The sequence below is a fragment of the Ovis aries genome, chromosome 6 (genome assembly GCF_016772045.2).
Source record: "Ovis aries strain OAR_USU_Benz2616 breed Rambouillet chromosome 6, ARS-UI_Ramb_v3.0, whole genome shotgun sequence".
Lineage (NCBI taxonomy): Eukaryota > Metazoa > Chordata > Mammalia > Artiodactyla > Bovidae > Ovis > Ovis aries.
The window spans coordinates 114224477-114234787 of NC_056059.1; the positions used below are offsets into that span (position 1 = coordinate 114224477).

At 54.3% G+C, this 10311-nt stretch overlaps 2 protein-coding genes across 6 annotated transcripts in view; one reads left to right on the top strand and one right to left on the bottom strand.

Annotated features, from left to right (window-relative positions):
* TBC1D14 (TBC1 domain family member 14) overlaps positions 1 to 3423 on the top strand; it is a 115336-nt gene extending 111913 nt beyond the window's left edge. For all 5 annotated transcript variants that reach the window (XM_042251670.1, XM_060417691.1, XM_027971234.2 and 2 more), the window contains one exon: positions 930 to 3423. In XM_042251670.1, the coding sequence (XP_042107604.1) occupies positions 930 to 995 (66 nt within the window). In that variant the 3' untranslated portion in view covers positions 996 to 3423. The remainder of the gene's footprint in view (positions 1 to 929) is intronic.
* A 2833-nt stretch (positions 3424 to 6256) lies between these two features.
* On the bottom strand, positions 6257 to 10021 carry CCDC96 (coiled-coil domain containing 96). The gene has a single exon (XM_042251674.2). It carries the CDS (start codon positions 9971 to 9973, stop codon positions 8297 to 8299), a length of 1677 nt encoding a protein of 558 aa, XP_042107608.1. The 5' UTR covers positions 9974 to 10021; the 3' UTR covers positions 6257 to 8296.
* Positions 10022 to 10311: the final 290 nt, after the last annotated feature.

Here is a 10311-nt window from a genome sequence, read left to right on the forward strand (position 1 = left end):
GAACTGTGGTTTGTGCCCGATTCTCTTAAATACGGTGCTTTAGAGTAAGGTCCTGCCGTGCTTTAGCAAACAGTTCCGTGGTTGTGTTTGGCTGGCCGCCTTGCTCAGACGAGAAGGGGGCTTCCAGCTGCCAGCAGCCCTTCTATGCCATGCATTTGAAACCCTCATGCAGGATTTCTGCTTTACCCCCTGTAACCTGTACTTCGCCTAAAGTGGTCCAGTGCTGGGCCCAAGGAGTTTCAGGAACTGGTGCTCTGGAGATCCCCTTGGTTCCGAAGTACGACCCATGTAAGTGTGGATCTGTGTGGCTTTTAGCGGGTCGCTCATCTGAGTGTCTGCCGCTCCCTGCCTTCCACGTTGTGTGGTTACACGGTTCCTCTGTGGGAGGTGCCTGGTGGTGTTCTGCATGGCTGCAGCAAATGGGCCCGTCCTGTGCCTGCTGTTGTTAAGCAATCACAGTGGAATGTCATGCTTTTAAAATAAAGGTGTTAACTTAGAGCTCAGAGCAGCGAGGAGGAGGGAGCTAAATTGCCCTAGGGACGCGCGGGGAGGCCTGGCCGGGAGCTGGTGTCTCCTGGGCCTTAAAAGGATTGGTCATTCCCTGGTGAGGAGAGAGGGACGAGGCAGAGGGGGCAGCAGCATGGGAAGGCGTGAGGGCACGTGAGCCTTCCGGAGCGGGGGGCCTGGCTCCGCTGGTGGGGAGCGCGGGCAGCTGCAGCCAGACTGGAAGGGGCAGAGCCCAGTAGCCTGGCCTTGACATTGGCGGCTAGTGCCCAGAGGGAAGTCCCTGGGCTAACGCCCTAGCCCAGAGAGGGCATGAGCTGGATTCCACGGGAGAAAGATGAGTCTGCAGGAGTGTGGAAGGTGGACGGGAGGACCTGTGTCCGTGTGTCGCCGGTCGCCCACTGGTGTCTCCCTGTGATCCCCAGGTGCTGACCGCCTTGCAGAAGGACAGCAGGGAAATGGAGAAAGGAAGCCCGTCTCTGCGGCACTGACGAGGCCGTGGACTCGCGATCAGCTGGGAAGCAGGCTCCACGTGGCACCTGTGTAGCTTCGGGCGGATGCCCTGGCAGCTCCGGAGGACAGGGGCTGTTTCCACGTTTGATCCCTAATGCTGGAGTTGGCCTTAAACACAACACAACAAACGAAAAAACACTTTTAAAGAATTAAACCAAGGCTAAGCCTTAAGCTCAGTGGAATGAGGACCATGGCCAACCACTGCGTATTCTGCATGGTTTAAATAGGGCAGCGGCCAGTTCCCTCCCCTCATTTCAGCAAAAGTTAATTAAATTGTAATGCTTTTATGTCAACTGCCGGAAAGTACATTACAATTTTTCGTTAGCCAAGGTGCATGAGAAATGTTATTTGGGAGACCTCAGAGATGGCATTGGCTCACATCTACATATTTTAGTCCGAAAGGGACTGCTGATTTTAGTTGCCGAGGTAATCCTTCCAGAGCCGCAGGTCATGTTTTTGAAGCCTGCCTACCAAAGACAGCAGGACGGAAAGACGGGCTCTCAGAGGACAGCCGCTGGTGTGTGGGCTCCCCGAACACACGCGATCTGACCTTCAGGCTGACCTTTTACCACGTTGCCTTGACAAAATTCCAGCACCGGGGCTGACAGCGCACGCTCAGGTTCTGGGGGGTGCCCCGCTGTCCCAGAGACCGCACCCCCGTTTGTCCAGCAGTGGTGGCTCACCCAGACCCTGCAGCAGTAGAGACGGGCGTTAGAGCAGAGCCTGCCTCTCTGAGCCAGGCGCGGGGGGCAAGACGCCCTGCCCCTGGCCGCCCACCAGTTCCTGGGAGGCTGGGCCAGCCCGTGTGGGGCGGGCGCTCCTCCTGTCCCTGCAGGGCAGGCGCCGTCCCTGGGGTGGTGACCCCGCCTCACACAGTCCACTCACAGGATGGCTGTAGGCACCGGGGCGTGAGCAGCACGCGTCCAGCGGCCCAGTTAGCTTGTCAGGAATTCTCAGCATCCCCCCCACTTCATTCACCACCTTTTTGTCCCAGCTTTTCCTTGACTCATTTGGCGAACTTTGCGTTAAGAGCTTTGCTTATCTGAATTCAGAGACGTGAAGACCGTCGGCATGAAGAAGTCCAAAGGACAGGCCCGTCCGCACGGACACGGCTCCCACGTGTGCACGCGCCGGTCTCTGGGGCGCTCGGGAGGCCAGGCCCATGGGCACTTGCTGCCCAGCCGCCCTTCTCAGCCATACGTCCACCCTCGGGGTGGAGCCTAAGCACGGTGTTAGTTTTATAGGTTTTTCTCCACCTGCCGTGTCCGCCGATGACACTTCAGGTACAAAGCAAGCTGCTGAGCCGCTGGCCGTCCTCACGCCCTCCACCCTGGCTCTGTCCCACGTGTCCTTTCCCACCTCCTGTTCCTGCTGAACTCCCCGGGGAGCTTGCAGGGCGTCCCCCACCACTTTCTGCCTCAGCCTTGAAGCGCCGACCCTCCTGACCCCTTGGAGGTGGTCTTCCATCTCCACCGAGCGCCAGGGCAGCCATTCCCGGACTCCAAGAGAGGCTGAGTGTAACCGGGCCGAAAGCGGGCTGCTGGCCCCGTCACGCCCTTCCTCGCGGAGGTACCTGGTCTCGTCCCATGACGTAGGCTTTCTGTTCGTGAAAGATGTATATATTTTCTTACTGTACATAAAGACGTTCCCGAAGTGGTGACAGAAAGCGATGCGCCCGGGGCCGCGGGCAGTTCCTGAGAATGCGTTTGTGTGCCTCGACGTGCCGTCAGCGCCCCCAGCCCTCGACGTGGCTGTTGGATGGATGGACGTGTCTCTTCAGATAGCGCCGTACATGCATTGAGTTTTTAAGCAGGATTCCAGGCCATTCTGCAACACTTCCCAATCTGTAGTTCAGAGGGAGTTTTCATGACCTGTTCAGGGACCACACGAGCTCTCTGCTGGCTAGATGTGTCCACCTCAGAGTCTGGGAAGTTCAAGGTCCCAGTCTAGGGTCGCTCAGCCACTTGCCGCAGAGGGCAGAGGGCTGCTGGACCGAAAAGGGCTGCGCTTGTCTGCTCGCCATTCTGGTTTCGGAAAACCGGAAAGAGAATTGGAAGCGCACCCTCCTTGGGAAGTCGGCCCTCTCCACTTCCGGTGCCACTGATTTTCAGAAAGTGAGGTGTCAGGGTTGGGGCCTCTGCGGCTGGCACCTCAGAGCCAGTTGCCGTGTCCCCACCAGTCACTGAAATCCCATCTGGAACAACGTTCACTTTAAAGGGTACTTTTTAACTACTCTGTTTTTGACTATTTTAAATAGTTTGCTGATAGAAAACTGGTAACACTTGCTACATATCATGTTTTAATTGCTTGTACAGTTAACCTTTAATTTTATTTAGTAAAGTGTATCAAACTAGGGCTTTTTGAATTGTAAATATGTGGTTTTATTAAATAAAAAGTCATGTAAAATTGTTGCTTACATTCACTGCCGTTTGGTTTCAAGTTAGAGTTCTCACCCAGAAGTATGGTAAAATTTGGCTTTGAGCATCGTGCTATTTGAATATTTTCAAATGCACTTACTTACTAGTCTCAGTTAAATAGGTGGTTCGGTTACGGTGATTTGGTCAGGGGATCGGAAAGTTAGCGCTTTCCCCCTTCGAGGCCGAGGGGAGCCCCAGGCTTGCTGCCCCCTGAGCCTGACCACCTGCAGCTTTAGCCCCTGGTCCCCCGGCCCACGCACCTGCCCTGTTCACCTGCTCACACCCCTACCACCCGTGCCTGCCCCCATCCCAGCAGGGCGTCAGGCTCTCCGGGCCAGGTGCCCGGCTCTTCCCCTGACCCGGAACCTGCTGGTTGTCCGCGGCTGCCCGTGGTCTTTCCCCGTCTCGGGGGCGGAGACCGGCAGTGCTGCCTCGCTGCGGTGGCGGTGAGCGAGAAGCAGTCCTCCAGGTCCCGGAGCCGGCAGGGCGATGGACTCTCATGTTGCTGGTGTGTGTGCTGGTCCTTCCGGTCTCCGGTGCCTGGCTTCTGGGCCCTGCACGGCTCAGAAACAGCACCTTCCCTGTGCACGGGCGACCTGACCCAGGCACTGCCCTGTGGTCTCCACCCCCTGCAGGCTGAGGCTGGTGGAGAGTTATCGAGGGCTCACAGCTGGGGCTTCGCTCACTGCTCCACCCACGCCAGGCCTGGGGCTCCATCGCCAGGATGACCTCATTTACCTCCGCAGCAACTCTGTCACACCGTCGTTGGAGGCGTGGCTCAGAAGCGATCTGCGTGGGCCCCTCTGGCCATGTGGTGGCAGAGTGGGGACTCAGACCCCAGCCCTTGGTCAGAAACACGGCTCCCCAGAGAACATGTTGCTATGGGGCTCCTGACCTCAGCTCTGAGGAGGCAGAGCCGTGCCCGACGGCTGGCCCTGAGGGGTGACCCCCTACCAACGCCCAAGCCGTGGCAAGGGTGGAAGTTGGGGAGTGTTTTCCTAAGAGAAACTAGGGGGCTGACAGTTCAAAGACAACCACTCCCCGAAGTGTGCAGCCTGCCAAGAAGGCAAGAGTGGGAAGGTGCTGTGTCAGCAGGGCGGGGAGGCGGGCGCCCCCCCGCCGGGCCTTGCAGTGAGCTTCGGGTCACCAGGAGGACCAGAGGAGGGGTATGGCCAGCAGAGGGAAGCCTTAGAGCCAGGTCCTCAGACGGGACACCGTGGAAGTAGTCTCCTGGGGTCCCTTTCATCCATAGCCTCTGCATGCTTCATCACCCGAAGACCATCTCAAAGTTTAAAACAAACTACGAATTGGGGGTGGATGAACTCTCTTTTTATAGAAGACACACTTCCCAGGTGGCTCAGCGAGTAAAGAATCTGCTGGAAATGCAGGAGGCACAGATTCGATCCCTGGGTCAGGAAGATCTTCTGGAGAAGGAAGTGGCAACCCACTCCAGTCTTCTTGCCTGGAGAATCCCGTGGACAGAGGAGCCTGACGGGCTACGTCCATGGGGTCACAAAGAGTCGGAGATGACTGAAGCGACTGAGCAAGCTTGCACGCCTGACTAGTGGTAAAAATCCAAATAGTGACTGCAGATGAACTTGCACGAAAGGAAGAGCATGCATCTCCACTGAGGAACTACAAAATTTCACTTGTTGTCACCCAAAATGGTTTTCATTTAGTGGTGAAGAAGTGTTTCCTTTTCAGATGCCTTGGGCTTTATCCAGGTAGTGCCTGCGTCCCTCCTGCCACCGATACGGACAACAAACAAAAAACCCTCTGTAACAGCGGCCACATCCAGCTCAGATCACGTTAAAAGAAAAAGGCTAGTTCACCCTGAATCTCCCTTGCCTGGTAGGCTGCTGTCTGGCACGTACACAGCTACTTCCATGAGTTGAGCCTAAGTCACTGATGATCATTCTCAAGTTTTTTTATGCCAATGGTAGTAGTTATTGTATTTACATAATTCAATTAAATGCTATGCTAAACCAGTGTTGTGGAAAGAAACTGTTTCTTCTGAGAACACTAAAAGCTTTGAAAAGTCTCAAAGGCAAATCTCAGATGCTATTGAGTGGGATGTGGGCGAGACAGCTGGAGAATACTTAGAATCTGCTGCATACAGACTGTGCCAGGCACTACACTAAGTCTTTACTAAAGTATGTTTCATCCTCACGACAACTCTGAAGTCAGTACTAAGGAAACCGAGGCACACAGAGGCCGAGCCACCTGCCTGATGGAGGAAGTGGTGTGGCCAGGATTTGAAAGAGGAGGATAATGGAGTCTGCACTGTGGTTATTTTGCAAGAAATTTAAGATGCCATAGACAATTCGAGAATCAAAGATTCTACCCTTAAGGAAAGGCCTTGGCCATCTACCCAAAGATTAGCAAGTGGTTGTGCGTTTTATCTTCTAAATTAGGATAAAATGTTGAAAGGAGAAAACCAAGAGGCTACTTTCATGGACATCTCACTTAGATTTTCTTGTGCCTCCATTTTTCAGGCCCTGTACTTTTTGACAGAAGAAAAAAAAAAATCTTTATAGCCTTTTAGTGTTCATAAGAATCATCTTAGTTTTAGGGGTTTCTAGTCCAGACTGGGGCACTGCTCTGTAACTGTCCCCTCGAGGAAGCGGGAGGAGCTGTGGGGCTCTGAGGTCCTCCTTCCAAAGCTACGAGCCTGCCTCCCTGTCCGTGTCCTCATTGGCTCTACTTCATTGAGACATCCTCGTTAACTACCTGTAATCATTTTTGAATCCGGCATGGGACTTGTCTGACACGTAATAGGAATTCAAGTCACGAATATATTCAGCAAATGAGACTAACATGGATGTTATTAACCCAACAAATTTATTGAACCCCGACTCTACTGCACACTGTGCTGGTCACCAGGGAGGATGATAAACCCACTATCTGCCTTCCAGGGTCTTTGTCTCCTCAGGGTGCAGTCACAGAGGGGTGGGTGGGTCACAGGCCAGGGTGGGGCTGTGCCTGCAGACAGCTGTCAGGCGCTGAGGGAGGGGGATGATGATTTTTGGGTCCCTTGCGTTCTTCCTTGGACGTGGGTCTGTCTGCAACAGCTTGTGAGTTATTAGAACTTTGTTATAAAATAATTAACAGAAGATGATTACCTTCTAGTCAACTGGAACATCTTCAGCACAGGTAACATAATTTGAGAGGACATCGGTAACTTTGCAGCTTAAACACAACTGAATACACAGACACAGACACAGACACAGACACACCACTCCCCCCCCCCCCCCAGAGACCTACTGGTCACCAGGTTGAAGGCTGATGAGGAAATCCACCTGGGTAATTGCCAGTGGTTCAAAGTCAGTTGAAAATACCTGTTCTCTCACTAGTGAACCAAAGGCAGGAGACTCATAATAAAAGCTGTAGGCACTGAGCCTGTTGCCAATTTGAACCTCCCCAGCCACAAAAGAGTGAGCCACTGCTGTTCCCAGTTTGAGGCACAGGAAAAACCAAGTTCTGTCTGCCAGGGAATCACTATTTGACTCTGGTCTTGATGAACAGGATGGAGAGAAGACAAAAATTGTAGAGGAAAAACAGAAGGGAAGCAGGAAGGCAAAGCTGCTTACTCTCCTCACTGTTACATTTGTGTGCTTTGATTACGATATTATAAAAGAGTATTCATGCTGTGGAAGTTAGGGAATTCTAATCAGTCTTCACTTGCTTTAAAAGGAAAGCACTTTAGAAAACAAAATATCATCAAAAGACAAAAGTTATTGTGATAGTCTCACGACCGAGTCATCTGCCTACACTGGGGTTTTCTAAAGGTATTTAGCACCAAAGAAGAGATCACCCTTCTTATGATACTTCTTAAATTTAGGGCTGGAAGAATGCTTTTAATTCCAAAACTGCACATCTCAAAATTCAAGCTAAAACTAAGAAGAAATAAAGCCCCTGACTCCCAAAGCATCAAAGAAACCTTAAAACAGCCGTCGCTGACTTCAGGTTAAGGGGATAGACCTGTCAGGTGTTTCTTACATTAACTCAAGGAATGATAGACATCTTAATATTTGACACAGTAAAAAAAATCACGTGCTTAGTGACGGTCTAAGGTCTGAAAATATCTTGCTGAAAACGAAAGGCTTATGGACACTCAGCAGTCACATCACTCTGTATGTTTTGCACCTGCAAGACACAGTACAGTCACCATTTTGTCTTCACTGGAAAACAAAATTTCACTTTGGGTATGGATCAATGCATTTCTTTAGTGGGTCCAAGAAAACGTTTCATCAGCATTGAAGACTGTCCTTGAGCCAGAAACAGACATTCACAGTTAGACAGACTGAGCCTCCTTTCATTGGACAAGGCTCTTCTCCCTGTTTCTCATCCCTCCTCTTCCTGGGTGTTGATTACCCCAGAAGCTAGCGCTGTTTACATGCAAAACAGTTTTAAGGGAATTGGTGAGGTTTGAACTGAAACGAGCAATTCAGGACCACACAGTTCAATCCATTCAGAGGATTTACTCATGGGTTTAGTGCACAGGAATTTTCTGGGCACCCTGCCCATTTGTTGAACCCTCTTGAACATGGAGGAGGATCAGTTCTCCTCAGTGTCAGGACACTGAAATTATACAATTGCTCAGATAGAAAAGGTCTGTGACAGCTCTTTATGAGAAGTCAGTACATTAAGCCATCCCTGTTTGTTTCCCTGTCCTTGTTTTACTATTTTCTCTATATTTAACTCAATTCTGTGCTCAGCGTTAATCTGGAAGCTGAAAAATTAAGAATATAAAACACACTTTCATCCCAATCATCAGGGGCCTTTTAAGAGTGGCAACAAAGGGAGAAGAGGAGTTAGTGAAGGGTGGAGTTTGCTGAGACCAAAGTCGCCTATCAGTTGAGTCAGGAGGGCAGAAAGGCCTTGGCCTCCCTGATCTTCTGCTTCACGCCTCTGCAGGACAGAACGAGCCCGGCGTGGTGGTGCTTCAGGCTCGCCAGGCGCTGGTTGAGCACCTCCGTCCTGTCCACCTTCTCTTCCATGTCCCGGAGGAGGGACTCCTTGCCCAGAAGCCCACACTTCTGATTCAGCCTGATGTTGTCAAGCCGCAGGCCATCTCGGGCTTGCTTAGTCTTGGTCAAGATGTCCCTCTTCCGGGCCACCTGAGCCTCAATCTCCATGAGATCTGCCTTTTTACACATGTTTTCTATGTCCACAAAGTGTAACTTTTCCTTCACGTGAGTTATTATCTGCACGTTGTTGGTCACCTTGCTGCGCAGTTTCAGGAGCTCCTCATTCCGCTCCTCGACCTTCTCGTTGAAGGTCTGGTTCTCGATCTTGAGCTGTTCAAAGTCTATGAGGAGCAGGCCCTCGGTCAGGTCCTCCTGGGTCCTCATCCTGGTTTCAAAATGCACCAGGCTCTGCTTCAGCTGCACGTTCTCTAGCCTCACTGCGCTCATCTCCTTCTCCTTCTTATCCTCCAGCGCCTGGATCTGCTCCACCTCTCGCAGAGCGACCTGGCGGCCGCCCCTCATCCGGCAGCTGCCCATGGCCTGCATCACCACCTGCTTCTTGAGCGCCTGGAAGCGCCGCCACTCCTTGTCCACCCGGGAGACCTTCTCTTGGCACTGCAGCTTCAGCTGGTCCAGCTCGTTGTGATACCAGCGCAGGTCGTCGGCCTCCTGCTTCCGCAGGTCCTCCAGGACGGCCAGATGGCGGAGGTAGGCCTGCTCTTTCTCGGGGGCCTCGGGCTCCGCGCCCTTGTCGCCTCCAGGCGCCTCGGCGGCGGCCTCCACACCCTTCTTCTTGCGCAGCGCCTCGAAGATCTTGTGCTGCAGGTAGATGTTGTAGCGTTGGTAGCGGCCGCGCTCCACCACCAGGGCGCGGTACTGCTCCAGAAGCTCGGCGCGCAGCTGCTGCTCCTGCTGCTTCTGCACCTCCTCGCTCCAGTCGTAAGGCTCGAGCCCAAGACCCTCGTCCAGGTTTCTCAGCTTGTCCTCGTCTTTCTGGGGGACCCGAGCCTCCAGCCCCTCCTCGCTCGCCTCGCTCTCTTCCTCCTCCTCTACCTGGCCTTCCCGCTCAGCGCCCCGGGCTGCCGCGGCGTCTTCCTTACCGGCCGCGGTCTGCTGCAGGGAGATCTGCGACGGGACTTCCTTCCTCCCGGGCTCCGCCGCCGCTGCCGCCGCCGCCACCACCGCCGCCGCCACCACCTCCTCTTCTTCGCCTTCCTCCTCCACTCCCTCCCCCTCGGGTTCCTCGGGCTCTGGCTCGGCTGGCTCCCCAGGCCGGGCCTCCCGCGGCTCCCCTGGCTCGGCTTCCTCCTGGGCCTCGGCTGGGCTCTCAAGCTCTCCGGGCTCCTCCTCGCCAGCAGCTTCGGTGACCGCCAGCCCTTCCTGGGATTTGGCCGGCTTCGGCGCGGCGGCGCCTTCCTCTGAAGCCTCTACGGTCTTCGTCACCGGCTCCGGCTCCGCGGGTTCCCCCGGGGACTGGGGGACGGAGCTGGCCTTGACCCCGGACAGCTGCGAGGCCAAGCTCTCCACCTCTCCATCTTCCGTCTCTGGGTCCCCAGTGTGGTCGTCCATCTCCCTCCCTCCGGGTCCGCGCGGCAGACCCTCCAGCGGGGAGCTGCTGGATGTTTGGTTTCCAGGGGCAACCAGGGGCGCGCGCGGAGGGGCCCGGCGATTGGCTGGACCTCTGTCCCACGCCCCGTCCTTTCTCCTCCCCGCCTTCTCCGCCAGAGCAGATCAATGGGAGGCTGCTCCCGAACGACTGGGGGAGGCTTTGATTGGCGGAGAGCGTAGGCTCGTACCCAGAAGGGGTGGGGCGCGTCCCTCCTCGCTTCCTTTTCCGCCCACTTTCCAGGGCCTGGGGCTCTGCCCCCTTCTCCTCCCCGCCTCCCGGCCAGAGCAGACCAATGGGT

Bases quoted from the DNA above. Each gene is read 5' to 3' on its own strand.
- CCDC96 (XM_042251674.2), bottom strand. From the start codon at position 9,973: ATGGACGACCACACTGGGGACCCAGAGACGGAAGATGGAGAGGTGGAG.